This window comes from Ornithorhynchus anatinus, chromosome 4 (genome assembly GCF_004115215.2).
Source record: "Ornithorhynchus anatinus isolate Pmale09 chromosome 4, mOrnAna1.pri.v4, whole genome shotgun sequence".
NCBI lineage: Eukaryota > Metazoa > Chordata > Mammalia > Monotremata > Ornithorhynchidae > Ornithorhynchus > Ornithorhynchus anatinus.
The window spans coordinates 37,675,760-37,694,991 of record NC_041731.1 but is presented as its reverse complement, the minus strand read 5'-3'; the positions used below and the strand labels follow the sequence as shown (position 1 = coordinate 37,694,991).

At 46.4% G+C, this 19,232-nt stretch overlaps 1 protein-coding gene across 9 annotated transcripts in view; it reads left to right on the top strand.

Annotated features, from left to right (window-relative positions):
• Window positions 1-19,232, top strand: part of VAV2 (vav guanine nucleotide exchange factor 2) — a 374,103-nt gene that overhangs the window by 249,656 nt on the left and 105,215 nt on the right. For all 9 annotated transcript variants that reach the window (XM_029063006.2, XM_029063005.2, XM_029063007.2 and 6 more), the window contains exon 4: window positions 9,214-9,282. In XM_029063006.2, the coding sequence (XP_028918839.1) occupies window positions 9,214-9,282 (69 nt within the window). The remainder of the gene's footprint in view (window positions 1-9,213; window positions 9,283-19,232) is intronic.

Here is a 19,232-nt window from a genome sequence, read left to right as displayed (position 1 = left end):
AGCATTATTAAGGTAACATTTCCAAGAGTCCTTCCCCACTTAAACCCTCTTTTCCTCGGCTCGGTCTCCCTTTTACATCGTCTGTGTGTGCACTATAATCTGTAACCTTTGGACCTTTGATAGTCACCCCACCCCCAACCCCACAATATTATAAATTACTTATTCATATTAACATCTGTCTCCCTCTCTACACTGTAAACTGCTTATGGGCAGGGAACATGTCTGCTAATTCTGTTGTATGCTTCCAAGCTAGTACAGTGCTCTACAAATAGTAAACATTCAATAAATACCATATATATATATATTTGGCCTGATCGAGGAAAAAAAAAAGCGTGACTCTGTAATAGGTGCAATTCAGCAGAGATAGGTCTATTCCAACACTGAGCATTCTTGATATAGATAATTTCTGTAGACTGTACACTTGTGATCTGGGAACATGTGTGTTGTTTTGAGTGGTCCCATCAGCATCACTTAGGAGCCTTACACTTAATCGAGGGTCAAGGCAGGACCATAGCCAGTGAAGTCCTAGAAAGAAGTCTGTCTCCCATCAGCAAAGCAAAGCTCACCCTAATATACTTTTGCTGTGTGAGGTAGGTGAGGATATTGTCCAAAATAAGACTCTTCAGACAGTTACGGTAAGGCTAGCTGAAATGAGGCGATCCTAAGCAAGGGGTCAGAGAAAATGTGTGTTTAAGAAGGCAGTGGAGATTAGCCTCAGAATATGTGACTTACAGCTGAAAGCTGGCAGACAGTGGTGGCAGACAGATGAGCCTGTAGCAGTATGGCTCGATGGGGTCATGGAAGCAAAAAATGCAAAAACACCACCACCAGAAGCTGGTAATAGAGCATACCGTGACACAGCTAAAACGATCTTAGTGTGTACATCCCCTTGATTCTATTAATTGTGATAATGTTGTCTTGCTTTTGTTTTGTTCTGTTTTGTTTTACTGTCTCTCTCCCCCGATTAGACTGTGAGCCCATCATTGGGCAGGGATTGTCTCTATCTGTTGCCGAATTGTACATTCCAAGCTCTTAGTACAGTGCTCTGCACATAGTAAGCGCTCAATAAATACTTTTGAATGAATGAATGAATGTTGTTGAGAGAAGAGGTAGAGGTTGCTTCTCCACTGGGCTTTTCAAGCACCCCTGAACACTTTAGGTACATTTTTTACATCACTTGTGTTAACTTCAAACGTCATCTCTATATAAAACTATCTACATGTTCATGTCCCAGATTCATTCATTCAATACTCATTCAATAGTATTTATTGAGCGCTTACTATGTGCAGAGCACTGTACTAAGCACTCAGAATGTACAATTTGGCAACAGAGACAGTCCCTGCCCAATAATGGTCTCAAAGTCTAAACAGCGATTACAACCTTTGCCCAGTTTTGTTAGGACCCCGATGTTTAAATACACTACTCTCCTGTATATTTGGCTCTGAAAAATCTGAAATACTAAACATTTTGTGATATTCCAATTAATTTATGGAACCAGCCTTATGCAGTGCCACAGTTAATGCCATTTTGAAAGTCAACACTTTTAATTTCAAACAAATGTAATATTGTTACAAGTATATGGAGACTCTCCAAGGTCCAAATATCATTTGTGACATTATGAAATGCTAGATGGGTTGTGCATTTTCTTCATGTTTGAAAATCAATACTGTGGAGGTGATACACATCTGTAATATATTTATTTGTATTAGTGTCTATTTCCCCCTCTAGGCTGTAAGCTCATTGTGGGAAGAGAATGTGTCTGTTTATTGTTATATTTTACTCTTCTAAGCTCTTAGTACAGTGTTTTGCACACAGTAAGTGCTCAGTAAATTCAACTGAATGAGTAAATGCTACATGCCAAAGATTCCTAAGTACAAGGAGGTGCCTGTTTCCCTACAATTGGTGGACCTGACTTTTCAAGCATCTTCTGTGTGGAGAAGCTGTGTGGCCTAATGGATACAGTACAGGCCTGGGAGTCAGAGGACCTGGGTTCTAATCCCAGCTCCACCACTTATCTGCTGTGTGACCTTGGGCAAGTCACTTAACTTCCCTGTGCCTTGGCTTCCTCAACTGTAAAATGAGGGTTCAATACACATTCTATATCTTACTTAGATTGGGAGCCCTTTTTGGGACAGAGACTGTGTTGGATCTGATTATATTGGATAGACTTTAGAACTTAGAGTGTTTTGCATATAGTAAGCTCTTAATAATTACTATTATCATTGTTATTATTATTATCATAATTTCTGTCAATTTTTCTTCGGATTCAGGCTCCCAAAGTGCTTTCCTGTGACAAATGAAAGTACTTTTAAGCCAACCTATAGTGGTTAAAAATTGTGATACAAATGAGTTCAGACTCTGGAACTCTACTAATATGACAGGAAACGTGTCAACACTATCTTTGCAGATTCTTATGTACATATCTGCAATTTATTTATATTAATGTCTGTCTCCCCCGCTAGACTGTAGACTCACTGTGGGCAAGAAATGTGTCTGTTTCTTGTTATATTGTACTCTCCCAAGCACTTAGAATCATGCTCTGCACTGAATAAGCCCTCAAGACTGATTGACAGTGAACTGTTTAGTGGCTGTTTAATCTTGCTTCTCCTTTTTTATAAGCATTTTTATCTTAGGGTTGTGTTGGGCTTTTCATAGGTTTTGGGCATTGGGGAAGAAGAAGAGTCCAGCTGTTTAATATAATTCATAAAATTATCTATTAGTCTCACAGGATGATTGTTACGACAGTGTTCGAATTTATAAAGGACCTTGAAAGGCAGACACTGGAAGTGTTTAAAAAAAAAACAAATCATGATGGTGATCTTCTCCCTCCCCAATATTTTTGGGGTATCCTCGGAATGTAGTCAAATGAGGATTTTTCTTCCATATTCATCCTCATGAATTCAAAATTGAATCCAATCTACACAGTTCAATCATCAGCAGTGGCAGTGTGTTGTATCCATTGGGGGAAAAATGTGAAGCCCCGAGGAGATGCTAAACACACCTGGGGAGAGATCGTTCATCTTCCCTATCTGATTTCTCAAGATGAATTGTTGTAATTTTCTTAGAATACTTCCCCCACAGGGATCCCCTGAACCTGATGTTACCAGAATTGCCAGAAAAGTACCAATTCTCCATCCCTATTCTAACTTTCACCTTGACCTGCCTTGCCTGCAAGGTCAAGGAGCAGAGGGCACTGAAACAGAAGTCTTAAAAACTTCTAAACAAAAATAGTGTTTTCATTCTGTTATTTGTATCCTTGGCAGCTGGGATTAGTTTTATTTTGTTGTTTGCAGGAATTCACTGGATGTGGCTCTTACTTTCACCCAGATTTGTGGTCCCAAATAGAATTGTCAGAGTAGAAGTATTAAAGCCTGTATAATTCTTTAGCCTTGAATTTTTCCAATTTATTTCTAGGGGAGAGGGAAAAGGCACCAGAGAGGGCTGTATGATGGGTTGATACATTGAAAATGGAAGAATGCATGGAAGCATGTCTTAAAATTTGTCTTCTTCTGGTAGTTACATAGAACTTTTGGTAGTACAGTGGGGAGAACCTGTGATATTGAAATGCTTGTCAGGCCAGCCCTTGGCCTCCTTTTCCAGGTGAAATTCGGGACAGAAGGGCACAGGCACAGCTAACCTCATTTTAAAGACACGAGGCCAAAAACCATCACGGAAGAGGCATGAGGAGAAACAAAATGGGGCTCCGCGTGTTTTGTCCTCAATGAGTTTGCAAGTTTGTGCTCAGCCCCTGATACAATGCTTGTCGCTGTGGGCAGAGAGCTGTTTCCTCAATCCCCCCCCCCCTCCTGTGGCCATAGATAAGTGCCAGAATCTTTGTGGATGGTGTCCTGCAGTCTGCCCAGAATCCTCTGTGGATTCAGGGTCATGATTTTCCACCATGGTTCTAGAAATATCGCAGGGGGAGATGAAATACCTCTGGGGAAACAGTGTGTCCTATGGGAAGAGCACAGCCCTGAGAGGCAGGGAACCTTGGTTCTAATCCCAGCTCTGCCGCTCACCTACTGTGTTTCCTTGGAAAAGTCCCTTAATTTCCCTGTGCCCCAGTTTCTTCCCTCTGTAAAACAGAGTTAAATACTTCCTCTCCCTCCTCCTTGGACCCTAAGCCCTTGTGGGATGGGGAACTGGGCCGAGTCTGATTATCTTGTATTTACCTGAGCACTTCATACAGTGCTTGGCAAATAGTCAGCACTTTACAGATACCACAGTCGTCATCATTACGAGATCACAGGCAAGCTCTGTCTTCCTTCTAGACCCCAGGACTTCCATTTTGTAGCAAAGATTGTCCTGGAGTAGGTCTAGAAAAGAATGGGAATCTGCACATTTCAAGTGAGAATAATTCTGGGCTGCATTTCAGGCGATGCTGTGGCTGGTTTCGGCAGGTAGTACATCAGACAGAGACAGGGCTGTAACCGCTGGTAGAAAGATCATGGAAGCAGAGTCAGGGCCTGCAGCGAAGTCAGACGAGGATCAGGAGTGTTTGGATTTTATCCTTAGCCAACTGGCTGCACTGAGCAAGCGTCCAACTGAGCAGTCAATCAATCATATTTATTCAGCACTTAGTATGTGCAGAGCACTGTATTAAGCACTTGGGAGAGGGTAAAATGCAACAGAATTAGCAGAGGCTTTTTATTTTATGGTTTATTAAGCGCTTACTATGTGCCAGGCACTCTTCTAAGTGTTGCAGTAGATATAAGGTAATCAGTCCCTGTCCCACATGGGACACCCAGTCTTAATCCCCATTTTATAGGTGAGGTAAACTGAGGCACAGAGAAGTGAAGTGACTTTTCAAGGTCACAGAGCAGGCAAATGGCAGAGCCAGGACTAGAACCCAGGTCCTTCTGACATCCAGGCCCATGCTTTAATCACTGGGCCGCACTGCTTCTCGTGCTTTGCCCATAACAACCTTACAGTCTAGAGCAGGCTCACAAAAGCCCACCGTGTTGGTGAGAGTGAACCAGTGTCCTCCCTCCTAGTCCAGAGCCTCTTCTGGGAGCTTAAGGTTTCATGCCTGAGAACAGAGCCTCTGGGACCCTGAAGTTACAACAAGGAACCCGATTTAATTAAAGAACCATAGTTCATATAGATATTATGGGATTTTTACTTTTTTGCTTTAGAGGGAGCTGAGATGAAGGCTTCCTCTCCTGTGGTCCCCTCGTTGAATGGGAACATTACCCTTTCTCTCTGAACCCAAAGCAAGACTTTCCCCTCAAGAATGCAAAGCAGGCCCATTTGAGGACACTTCTATTCTTGTCAGAGAGAGCAGGAAGCAACAGGGTGGGAGACCAGCATTGCTTTAAAATGTGAAGCAAAAGAAACATGTGCCTTGACTCTACTTCCTTCAATGAAACAATCAATCAATGCTTTTGATTATGCAAAGCACTGTACTAGCGCTTGGGTGAGTACAACAGAGTCGGTAGATACATTCCCTGCCCACAGTGAGCTTGCAGTTTAGAGCGGGAGACAGAGAAACTTCAGAGAAACTCTCCTCCCCGATGGAGTCTCTCGTTATATCCCGGCTAGACTACTGTGTCAGCCTTCTCTCCGACCTCCCTTCCTCCTCTCTCGCCCCGCTCCAATCTATTCTTCACTCCGCTGCCCGGCTCATCTTCCTGCAGAAATGATCTGGGCCTGTCACTCCCCTTCTTAAACAACTCCAGGGGTTGCTTATCAAACTCCGCTCCAAACAAAAATTCCTCACTCTAGGCTTCGAGGCTCTACATCACCTTGCCCCTTCCTACCTCTCCTCCCGTCTCTCTTTCTACCGCCCACCCCGCACGCTCCGCTCCTCCGCCGCCCACCTCCTCGCCGTCCCTCGGTCTCGCCCGTCCCGCCGTCGACCCCCGGGCCGCGTCCTCCCGCGGTCCCGGAATGCCCTCCCTCCTCACCTCCGCCAAACTGATTCTCTTCCCCTCTTCGAAACCCTACTTAAAACTCACCTCCTCCAAGAGGCCTTCCCAGACTGAGCTCCTCTTCTCCCTCTACTCCCTCTACCACCCCCCCCTTCACCTCTCCGCAGCTAAACCCTCTTTTCGCCCTTTCCCTCTGCTCCTCCCCCTCTCCCTTCCCATCCCCTCGGCACTGTACTCGTCTGCTCAACTGTATATATTTCCATTACCCTATTTATTTTGTTAATGAAATGTACATCGCCTCGATTCTATTTAGTTGCCATTGTTTTTACGAGATGTTCTTCCCCTCGACTCTATTTATTGCCATTGTTCTCGTCTGTCCGTCTCCTCCGATTAGACTGTAAGCCCGTCAAACGGCAGGGACTGTCTCTATCTGTTGCCGACTTGTTCATTCCAAGCGCTTAGTACAGTGCTCTGCACATAGTAAGCGCTCAATAAATACTATTGAATGAATGAATGAATGGAGGCTGAAGCCAGGGAGAAGGCTAGAATAGGGTGGCTACTTGCCCAGCTTTATTCTGGACTGTCTGGTCTCCATAAGCTTGTCCCTCTCTGGACACCACTTTGTCTGATATTTTAGTTTCAGTGCCCAGCCCCCCTCCTCTGCAGCTTCTGCCACCAAGTTCTATGGTCCAGACACCAGTGCCTACGTTGAGAGGGATCTGGGAAGGGAATGGCAGGGAATGTGTCTGTTTATTGTTGTTTTGTCCTCTCCCAAGTGCTTAGTACAGTGCTCCGCACACGTTAAGCGCTCAGTAAATGCGATAGAATGAAGGAATGAATGAATAACTCTGTAATAAGTAGAAGGCCAGAGTTCACCTCTTGAAAACATTCTAATGTTAGGCTAACTCAAAGCTCATTTACAGAATGTTGCATACAATGTCATCAAAGTACACTGCGTGCCAGACTTAACCGATGTGACACTTTGGGGTCCAGCATTCTCATGTGCCATCAGTGGCCAAGTCGGACATCATCACCCCAATAGCATGTGCCATCCCCAATATTCCCTTTACTGCACTGTTGCTGAAATTAGTCTCTACTGGGTTGTGAAGACTTAAAAAGTCAGTGAAGAGAGAAGCAAAAAACAGGCTATTCATTTGTAACATTATAATCCTTGGAAAGTGTGTGGCCTTCACAGGGCCCTGTATGGTTTGGTGCCCCTCCCCATTTTGGGAGAGACTGCTTTATTTTCATCACCACATGGATGTCTTTTTACATCGTAGTCAGGCCTGCACCTGTACGTACAATACCCAGGCTGTTCTGCTCGGACTCCCTGTTCCCTTCGCCTTCGGCACATTTTCATTATTGGCTCTGCAGAGGTTGGGGTGACTGGCTTTGCTGGAACGTGCGAAGGAAGTTAATCTGTGTTAATATATCACCTCACTTCTGAGGCAAAGCAAAGGATCCCTAAGCATTTCTTAAAAGATATTTTCAAAAACCAAAGTCAGGACCACAAAACTCACCTTTAATGCTGATTCTTCCCCCACCCCCCTGCCCACCAGATGGCGATTTTTGAATTTTAATATGTCACAAATAATGAAGCCCTTGTAGAACAGGACCTCAGGCTGGTTCTTGGCATTGACATCGCGGTTAGAAAGTGGATCGTGCCCGCCAGCAGGCTGAGGGTGGTGCCAGGGTGCAGATTGACTCGGCCTACATAGACGTTCAAAGTTCTGTCATGGCTCAGCAGTGCATAACTAGCAAGACAGGGTACCTGGCTTCGATGAGCGGTGCCCAAATGTTTCCGGAGCTGGATGTCCTGCTAGTAACTTAGGGTCAAAATGGAAACTTGAGAAGCAGCAGGGCCTAGTGGATAGATCACCGGTCTGGAAGTCAGAAGGACCAGGATTCTAATCCCGGGTCCGCTACTTGTCCTATTTGTGACCTTGGGCAAGTCATTTCACTTCTCTGGGCCTCAGTTACCTCATCTGTAAAATGGGCATTGAGACTGTGAGCCCCATGTGGGACAGGGACTGTGTCCAACCTGATTTTCTTGTATCCAGCCCAGCGCTTACTACAGTGCCTGAAACATAGTAAGCACATAGCACATACCATTATTCTTATAATTACTGCAAGTATTATCAATCAATCATATTTATTGAGAGCTTATAGTGTGCTGAGCATTATGCTAAGTGTTTGGGAGAGTACAGTATAACAGAGTAGGTAGAAGTTTTCCTTGTCTACACTGAAGTATTTTATTATTATTAGTTTCCAGGGGAGTAGCGGTGATGGGCAGCTGTCTGGGGTATGGATGCTGATGGTGACCTCCATTCTCTTTCCAAGAGCCTCCCCTCCTCCTTGCAATCAATCATTTGTATATATTGAGCACTAACTCTGCACAGAGCACTGTACTAACCACTTGGGAGATTACGGTACAACAAAATTGACAGATATGTTCCCTGCCCATAAAGAGCTTACAGTCTAAGAAGAGAAAACTCCCCGCTGCACCCTACAGAATATGTCTTGTTGGTCCATCAATCGTATTTATTGAGGGCTTACTGTGTGCAAAGGACCGAACTAAGGACTTGGGAGAGTAAAATAGAACTGACACATTCCCTGCCCACAATGAACTTACAATATAGAGGAGGAGACAGACATCAATAGAAAATAAATACGTTACATAAGCTCTGTGGGGCTGGGACGGGGGATGAACGGAGGGAGCAATTCAGGGCGACACAGAGGGGGTGGGAGAAGAGGAAAGGAGGGCTTAGTCAGGGAAGGCCTCTTAAAAGGGACGTGCCTTCAGTAGGACTTTGAATGGAGAAGAGCATTTGTCTGTCGGATATTCATTCATTCATTCAATTGTTTTATTGAGCACTTACTGTGTACAGAGCACTCTACTAAGCACTTGGGAAAATACAATATGAGAGCTTACAGTCTAAAGGGGGATAATTCTGGCGGAAAGACATCAAGTTGGTCACCTTCCGGCACAGACGCGGGTCCCTGCTCCCCCCGGGCTGCCTCTACTCACCCCAGGGCCCCAGAGGAGTGGCACCCCTTGGCCGCTGGTTTGCATACTGCAGCTGGCACCCATTCAGAGTCTGAAAGCTGCTGTGAATTGAGAAGCTTCATCTTCCGAAATTGATACCTCACCGGCTAGCTTTTAGCACTATAAATTAACATAATCCTGACCCTTGATTCTTCCAAGAAAAATGTGTTGGCGCCACTTTGGCATGCGTGAGCAGGGCCTTGATTCCCCTGGGGAGCTTTTGACAATTTCTAGTTCGTTGGGCCAGGGACAGCCAGTTTATCCACAATCACCTTGCTGTTTCTCCCTTTCTCACAGGCCCTTCCCTTCAGAAGAGACAGCAGAGAACGACGATGACGTGTACCGGAGCTTGGAGGAGTTGGCTGAGTGAGTTCCTGGAAGAAAGTTGGGAGGGTGTGGGGAGGAGGGGGCGGCAAAAGAACACTGCGACTGGGTTTCAGCTGAGATTGATCAAACCCGGCAGCGAGGCTCTCGATGCGGTCTCGGCTGCTTTGATATTCTCGCCAGGAGATGCTTGGTCTCTCTCACCGGTCTGGACATTCCCCTGAGGAGCCCCGGAGATCCAATTCTAATACATCTCGATTTATGAGCTTCTCGATAAGAGTAATCGGGGCCCTAGGCTTAAGGGATTCCGCCCGGAGTGTTAAATCCCCTTTCAAAGAGTGGAAGGCCAAGCAAAACCTCTCCGACGGCTGTGTGGGAATCTGCCTTCCCAGGAACTCCTCCTTGTGGAGGCAGCAAGGGCTGAATTTCCAACGAGCAGAAAGAATCCTGTAGTCCTGGAAGTTCGTCCCTCATGAGTAACCCAGAGTGTAGTTTTGGGAAAGCCATGGTCTCCCTGAGGTCTTGGCCTTAGCCTGGATGTATTGAAGATGGGCCCCCAACAGCCCCCTTTCCCCTCTCCTCTTCCTAAAGGCACTGGGACTTTGTGCTGAGCCCTGCCTTTGAGAGTTCTGGGGGATAGTGGAATTAGAAGGCTTTGGCTACATATCCCTCCCTGCCCTAGCCTGGCTTCCTCTTCCGAGCTGCCCTGGAGCAGACAAAGGCTTGGATCCAATCTTAGAACCGTCTCCCGGGAACGCCTTCACATTCTTGGACTTTCCCGGGGACGTGGGCCACACTCAGGATTCGGGATTCTTATCCCTTTCTCCCACCCTGGAGCACTTCTGCATGCACATTTACAAACCAAGGTCAATGTGATGTTGAAAATGATGAATTCTCCAAGGAGATTCCCTCCTGGAGCAAAACCTCCAAGGACTACCCATTTCTCTGCTCTTCATATGGAAACTCCCAAGAATCTCCTTCTTACTTTTCGGCTCTCATCATGCAAAGGTTTCATGTAGGCCGTCTCCTCCCCAGTGTCTGACCAATTCGTTGTCCCAGGCACTTGGCTACTTGTTCCAGCGAGAGACTGGGGTAGCCATGACCTTGGGTGGCTAAGGAGATACAGCACCAGCAGTTGTGTCCTGGCCCTCGTGCCCCCAGAGGGCAGCTCTGCCTGCAGAAGACTCAATCAATTAATCAATCGTATTTATTGAGCACTTATTGTGCAGAGAGTACTGTACTAACTCTTGGGAGAGTACAACACAACAATATAACAGATGAATTGCCTGCCCACAAACAAGCTCACTCCAAACCCAGTGGACTCTGGCCTTGGTCAGAGAGGGCCAAGGCACATCTCTGTCCTACAAGCTATCCCACATGCTTTCCTACCATTGACTGCCTGGTGGCAGTGGTATTCATTATTCATACATTCATTCATTCACTCAGTCGTACTTTTTGAATACTTACTGTGTGCCGAGCACTGTACTAAGCGCTTGGGAGAGTTCCACAGTTCACAGACACATTCCCTGCCCACAGTGAGATTACAGTCTAGGGGTGGGGGAGACAGACGTCAATGCAAATAAATTCTAGTATTTTTTGAGTGTCCAATTGGGGTCATACACTGTATTAAGTGCTTGGGAAGTTATGACTAGCCAAGTGATATATTTCCTGCCCACAAGGAGCCTACCCTCTAATGTAAGAGATAGACAAAAAGCTGTTTATAACTAGAGTGGTTGAAATGAACCAAGCAGACATACATGAATGCGAGGGAAGGCACTTCAGTTTGTAAGTGCAGTTGATCCATTAGTGGCGCTTATTGCACGATTACTTTGTGCAGAGTACAGTACAGGAGTTTATAGTGTTGTCGCTAGCCGGAGGGATGGTATGGCTCAGGGTTGTAGGGAAATTAATTGGGGAGAGTTAATCGGAAGCGGTGGGATTTTAGGAGCGATTTGAATGTGGGGAGAGCTGTGGCCTGTCCTATGTGGGGAAGTCTTTAGCTAGGTTCTCAACTGGAGCTGTCTTCCCCTTGATGGACCAGAGGGAGTTCTCAGACAGCATCCTCTCAGTCAGGGGCAATAAAAGAAAATTTGGGCAGTTATCTCCCTGGGAGGCATTGAAAAATTCATCAATCTGACTTCTGCCGTTTGAAGACGGATAGCGTGAGGTTATTGAGCTGGGGCCACTCTATGAGCTGCAGTGGAGTCTATATCCCCAATGCAATATCCAGCAACACATAAATTACTGGCAGCAGAGTGCAGAGACAAGCCTAATCTGCCCATCGCAGAGGTTTAACTGGATGTGGAATATTAGCTCCAGGCCCAGGAAGATGACAGTAGTATTCCCGGGTGAGGATTTTTTTTGAACTACGGAAATTTCTGGCTATTTCAGTGCTTTGCTGTAGGGCTTAAAGACAGTGGTCTGGTTCCCACCCTGTCCCTGTGAGACTTTCATCTTTTCATTTTTTCATTCATTCAAAACTAATGGTGTTTGTTAAGTACTCACTATGTTCCAAGCACTGTACTAAGCACTAGGGTAGGTCCAGGATAATCAGGTTGGTCACAGTCCCTGTCCTACATGGGATTCACTGTCTAAGGAAATGGGAGAATGTGTAAAATCCACATTTCACAGGCAACGACACTGAGACACAGGGAAGTGAAGTGACTTGACCAAGGTCACACAGCAGGCAAGCAGCAGAGCTGGGTTAGAAATCAGATCCTCTGTCTTCCAGGCCTGGGTTCTTTCCACTAGGCCACATTGCTTCTCCAGTTTTCCATCTTGTCTCTCCTCTGGGAACCCTTCAGCATGGACTGCTGAGCCTTTTTGCTTGTTTTTCAGCTCTGGTGGGCCCTGCTATTATCAGTCAATCAATCAGGGGTATTTATTGAGCACTTTTTTATGGTATTTAAGTGCTTTCTGTGTGTCAGACATTGTACTAAGCATTGGGGCTGATAGAAGCTAAGTTTAGACACAGGTCATGTCCCACATGGAGCTCACAGTCTTAATACTCATTTCAAAGATGTCCATCCACCTCTACATCAAACCCAAAACTCCTCACCATTGGCTTGAAAGCACCCCACCACTTTGCCCCTCCTACCTCACCTCAATTCTCTCCTTCTCAACCCAGCCCGCACACTTTGCTCCTCTACTGCTAACCTTTTTACTGTGCCTCAGTCTCCCCTATCTTGCCTCTGACCCCTAGCCCACATCCTGCCTCTGGCCTGGAATGCCCTCCTTCCTCAAATCCAACAAACAATTACTTTCTCTCCCTTCAGAGCCTTATTGAAGGCATATCTCCACCAAGAGGCCTTCCCAGACTAAGCCCCACCTTTCCTCATCTCCCATTTTCTTCTGTGTCCCCCTGACCTGTTCCCTTTGCTCTTGCCCCCTCCCCGCTCCTTAGTACTTATGTACATATCTGTAATTTTATATATTTGTATTCTTGTCTGTCTCCCCACCTCTAGACTGGGAACCCCTCATTATAGGAGCAAGGAATGTTTATTCCGTTTATTGTTGCATTGTACTTTCCCAAGTGCTAAGTACAGTGCTCTACAGACAGTAAGTGCTCAATAAATATGATTGATTGAATGAATGAATGAGTACCATTGATTGATTGCCAAGGTGTTGGGGAAAGAGAAAGCTGTGATTTTTCTCCATGGCCTACTGACCGGAGGTGAGATTCAACTCTTTGCCCACCTGGTCCCTACTCTCCTTCCATCCTGGCTCCACATGGACCATTCCAAGCAGATTGGATTAGCTCAAGAGGGGTCACAGAGTACTGGGATGTGCACAGCCCAGGGGCAGCTCCACTGATGGCTTGCAATAAATCCAGGGTCTTTCTGCTCTTATGAGTAATGAGCAAACCCCCGGAGTGTGTGTTTCTGCCTTTATCTCTGACTGACTGGGCCTGCCAGCTTCTCACACCCTCCTCCCCCTGTTGTGACAGTGTTAAAGATTTTTTAGTTGTTGTTGTTGTTAAAGCAGTCTTGAACCAAAACATAAAATGTAATCCTTTTCATATGGAAAAGCTATTCTAGGGCATATGTGGCTTTGCGCTGTTAAATATTATTGTTCCACAACATAAATAGCAAGGCTCCTTAATCCAATGAGTTCCTTATGGCTACAGTTATTACAAAAGTAAATCATAAATTATCCAGATTAGAAATAAATTTGAACCCTTAGCTTGTGGTTTGGTCCCAGCAGCTCCAATTAAATCAGTTTTTCGTGTGTCTTCCCTAACTCTGGAAAACAGGATTTCATCCCAAACAACTTCCACGAACATTGTATTGGCAAGTGGACACTGTACTGCCTTTTCAACTTTTATATTTTACTCTTCCAACTGCTAGTACAGTGCTCTGCAAACAGTAAACGCTCAATAAAATATGATTGATTGTTTCATTTCCCCCATTTAAATCCCCTAATCCTTAGCAAACTGGCCTTCCTGGAGGGGTTTTATGGTTGGCAAATTTTCAGAACTATGCTCCTCCCTGTCCTCCTCCTCCCCTTCCTCCCTTCTGCTTCTCTCCTCCCTCCTCCTTCTCCCCCTCCCCCCTTATCTTTCCCCTTCCTCCTTATCCCCTCTCTCCCCCTTTTCTTTTCCCCTTCCCCCCTTACTCTTCCCCCTCCTCCTGTCCCCCTCCCTCCTCCTTCTCCCCTCCTTCCTCCTCCCCCTCTTCCTTTTCTCCTTCCCCCTCTCCTTCTCCCCCCCTTCCCCCTCCCTCTTTCTCTTCACCCTTCCCCTCCCTATTCTCCTTCTCACTGCCTTCTTCCTTCTCCTCCTCCTCTTCCTCCTCCTCCTCCTCCAGCAGAAGCCTCACAGTTCACCTTCCTGCACGGCCATAGCACCTTTCTTCCGGGTAGATCCCCATGGCTGGTAATGTGGCCACCTCTGGGGTGAATTTCTGCTCCAGCAAGACAGCCCCTGACTGAAACTACGGTGGATCAACAGCAGGACTCCTTCTCCTGGTCAACAGGGCAATGCTGATATTCTACCATTTAAAGTGTTGGGTTAGCATTCTGCACCCCTGGAGACAAGTTCTTGAAGGATATGGGGATCCCAAAACTGAGGTAGAGGTCTAGCCTCGATCTAATGCCCTCAGTCTTGCAGGGAGGCTAAGGGAGAGCTTAGGTGGCAAGAGGTGAATACATTTCCTTCCCAAGTTCAGGCATGTCCTGACATTTTCACAGTTGATCCATTAGTGGCGCTTATTGCACAATTACTTTGTGCAGAGTACAGTACAGGAGTTTATAGTGTTGTCGCTAGCCAGAGGGATGGTATGGCTCAGGGTGTTGGGAAATTAATTGGGGAGAGTTAATCGGAAGCGGTGGGATTTTAGGAGCGATTTGAATGTGGGGAGAGCTGCGGCCTGTCCTATGTGGGGAAATCTTTAGCTGGGTTCTGCTAAATTTCTGGCTATTTCAGTGCTTTGCTGTAGGGCTTAAGGACAGTGGTCTGATTCCTGCCCTGTCCTTGCGAGACTTTCATTTTTTCATTCATTCAAAACCGAAAGTTGTAACCATCCATCCACCCCTGCCCTGTGTTCCCTTGGGCAAGCTGCTGTGCTCCCCATTTCATTCGGAAGTGCTGGTTCTGAGGGATGCTGACCTGTCTAAGAGGTCAAGTGGCAGAATGCACTGACTCGCTGAGTGAGGTTGAACAGCATCCCTCACAGCTTTGCTGCATCAGTGTTTAGAACAGTACTCAGTGCTTAGAACAGTGCTTGGCACATAGAAAGCACTTAACAAATATCATTCTTATTATATTCCGTAAGCTCGTTGAGAGCATGAAAAGTGTCTGTCAACTCTGTTGCAATGTACTCTCCCAAGCACTGCACACAATTAGCGCTTAATAAATACAATTGATTGATTGTTTATCTGTGGAGTCAGATCCTGACAAAAAAAAGAGAATTGCTCTTCATTCGTAATTATTGAGCGCTTACTGTGTGCAGAGCACTGTACTAAGCACTTGGAATGTACAATTGGGCAACAGATAGAGACAATCCCTGCCTAACAATGGGCTCTAAAAGGGGGAGACCGACAGCAAAACTGTTTAAGAACTGCACTGCCCAGGTGAGAATCATTTGTCCTGATTGAAATGGCCCCGGCTTCACTGAATTCCACACGTTGATCTGGAGCTTTTCCCACCCTGGCTGGAAGCTATAAACTCCCAGCTACTGAAGTGGAGCAAGTGGGTGTTTAACTTGGTTCCAAAATCCCTTTTGTATGTTGCTGATCACAGAATGGGTTTGGATAATTACCTTTTGATTTCCCCTTCTGGGCCTGTCTTCCAATCTTCCAGTTGGTTATAGTAGAAGGCGTGTTCTAAAGCCTATGTTACACTATGAACTTGTGGCTGAGAGAAACAGCGTGGGTTAGTTCATAGAGTACGGGTTTGGGAGTCAGAGGACATGGGTTCTAATCCCAGCACCACCACTTGTCTGCTGTGTGACCTTGGACAAGCCACTTAACTTCTCTGTGCCTCCATTACCTCATCTCTAAAATGGGGATTAAGACTGTGAGCCCCACGTGGGACAACTTGATTACCTTTTATCTACCCCAGCGCTTAGAACAGTGCTTGGCACATAGTAAGTGCTAAACAAATGCCATAATTACTATTATTATTACTAGTGTACTGAGAGCAATAGTAAGAGAAATATAAGGCAACATCCTTTACTTACTCCCAGAAGAGAGAGCATAGCCTAGTGGAAAGAGCACTGACCTGGGAATCAGAGGACCTGCATTCTACTCCAGGCTCTGACCATGGCTTGCTGTGTATCTGGGGCAAGTTACTAACTTCTCTGTGCCTCAGTCTCCTCAACTGTAAAATGGGGATTAAATCCTTCTTCCTCCTACTTAGATTGGGAGCCCCATATGGGACACGGGCTGTGTCCAACCTGATAAACTTGTGCTTAGAGCTGTGCTTGACACAGAGTAAGAGCTTAACAAATACCACCAAAAAAAAGAGACCATGTAGACCACCCAGACTATGTGCAGATCTGCAGGATCAAAGAAAATGGGGGCAGCCCCAGCACCCAGGCCAGAGGCTAGCAAACTTTTACCCCCAGATGCATGGGCTGGATGAGGTCAGGGCCCAAGTGACAGGGCTTGATCAATTTTTTCTATGACATTTATCATGTGCTTACTATGTGCCAGGCACCATACTAACTACTGGGACAGATACAAGATAATCCCCATATGTCACATGGGACTCGAAGTCTTAATCCCCATTTTATAGATGAGGAAATTGAGGAATAGAGAAGGTAAGGAACTGGCCCAGTGTCACACAGCAGACAAGTGGCAGAGCCAGGATTAGAATCAGGTGCTGCAGACTCCGGTCCTGTGCTCTTTTCACTAGCCGACACTCCACAGCAGACCAAGCCAAAAATTTAAAACTTTTATGGTTTGTGGCAATCTTCTTTCTCCGCTGGTCTCTTTCATGTCTCCATTTAAAGACAGCCTTTAAATGGATTTTCAGGATTACTTGTCATCACCATTGACTATCGGGGGTTGAAGATGTAGGGAGGTTGGGGACGATGGTCTGTGTGTGTAAAAGTAGCAGAGTTAAAGGGGTGAAATAATATTCATTTTTATTTGGCAGAGTGAGGGCTGGCCCAGGTTCAGGTTGGGGATTTCTGAGCCACTCCTCAGCTAAATTACAACCCAATGTGAGGGCCGGGAGGGAAGAACGAATGAGCTGATGAAAGCCGAGGCCTGTCAGTTGGGAAATGAGAGGTTAGAGGTTCTCTTCCTTAACCTCTCTGGGCCTCAGTTTCCGCACCCAGAAACCTTACAACCTACTGGGACTGTAGTGCAGATAAAATGCACTGACCAATGCAATTAAGGCTCTGGACCCAGAAAAGCACTTTACCAAGTCAGAGTACCATTATCATTGTTCTATGTGGTGAGTTCTCCTCACCACACAGAAACTGAGGTGTATGACCTCACTTTCGGCACCCAGCAGGGCCCAAGTCCCGTCGGGCCCTCCCCTAAATGTAACCTGGCCCTGAATGTTAGCTGGAGCCCATCCGGCCAGGAATATCTTGTCCCTGCAGGAGCTACTTCCCTGTCAAAATCAACCTTTCCAAGGCGGGATGTGGGGAAGTCTGAGGCGAGGCGGGGTGCAGGGGGTGCACAAAGGGAGCGGACTCGGATGTCCCTCCATGTAAACCTGGGCGGCTCTCGGGCCTGGGATTAGACATTCCTTAGTGAATAACGATGAGCACCTAAAGGACCTGTTAAATTGGGGCCCTCTGGTCCCCAGGGTGGAAGTCCTGACATTGCTTAATGGAAGTTTCTTGCTAGCTTTGAGGAGGGGCGGATGAACAGCACCTCACACTGTACCAAGAGGCTGGGAACCGACACCGGCAGGAAGGCATGAGAGCCTCCTTTCACGGCTGCTCTTTCCAATCGGGAGCTGCCTCACAAGAAGACCATTCACAGGCGGTGATTCATTATACCCAGACTTAATTTTATTTAGGCCACAATGTCATGGAAAGTCCTGGCCCTTCCTGAATTTCCCTCAGACTCAGCACAAGGCTCCTCTGGCACCTGGAAAGGGATTCGGTGCCCTGGCCAGAAGCCTAAGGAAGAGGCAGCGGGCACCCCTGCCTCACGTATCCTTTCGCTCCTGTCTCCTTGTCCCTAAAACCCATCACTCTCCAGAGATGAAGGTAAATCAACCGATCACTGATATTTATTGAACTCTTTCTGTGTGCAGAGCGCTGTTGTAAACGCTTGGGAGAGTACAGTACAGTAGTGTTGGAAGACATGATCCCTGCCCTCAAGGAGGTTACAATCTAGAGTGGGAGATGGACGGTAAAAGAAATTACAGATAATGGGGAACAGCAGAGTATGAGATGTACATAATAATAATAATGTCGATATTTGTTAAGCACTTACTTTATGCCAGGCACTGTACTAAGCCCTGGGATGGATACAGGGAAATCAAGTTGGGCATAGTCCCTGTCCCATGTGGGGCTCACAATCTCAATTCCCTTTTTTACAGATGAAGTAACTGAGGCACAGAGAAGTGAAGTGACTTGCCCAAGGTCACATAGCTAAGTGGCAGAGCCGGGATTAGAACCTATGACCTTCTGACTTTCAGGCCCATGCTCTAGCCATGCTGCTTCTAAAGTGCCGGGAGTGATGGGGCAGCTGGGGATAGAGAACCACATGGGCCCGGGCGTAAGAAGGTCATGGGTTATAATTCTGGCTCTGCCACTTGACTGCTGTTTGGCCTCAGGCAAGTCACTTCACTTCTCTAGAGCTCAGTTATTTCATCTGTAAAATGGGGATGAAGACTGTGAGTCCCATATGGGACAGGTACTATGTCCAACCTGATTTGTTTGTATCCACCCCAGCGCTTAGTAAGCGCTTAACAAATATCACAATTATTATTTTTAGAGAAGCGAGCACACCAAAGTTCTCCCGTTTCTTGATTCCCAGAGGTTTGCTCCTCCTTGGCCCTGTTATGGAGCGACCCTGGGTCTCACCATCGGCCCTGCAGGCGGACTATTCTTGGCTGGCTTGTTGATGCCCGAGGCCAAGCGGGAGGGTATTCATTCAATAGTATTTCATTCAATAGTATTTATTGAGCACTTACTATGTGCAGAGCACTGTACTAAGTGCTTGGAATGGACAATTTGGCAATAGAGATAATCCCTGCCCAGTGATGGGTTCACAGTCTGTTTTCACTGAGAAACTGTGGCCATTTTTTGAGATCCCCACATGGCATGTGATGGAGAGACCAGAGCAGCTCAGATGCGGAGGACGATCCCCGCCCCGCTGCTGTGAAGAAGATGCTCCACTGAGGGCCATCGTTGAGTCACAAGGAGGTCCAGAAGGTGGAGGGGTCCCCTAGTTTCCTCAGGGTAATTTGTGTTCAAAGGAGTAAGAGATGGGGAGTGGAGAGTTGCAAGGGAACTTCTCAGGTTATAGGAAAGTCAGCATCTGTTCCAGGAGGTCCGTTCAGGGGAGGCTGGGGGTTTGGGGCT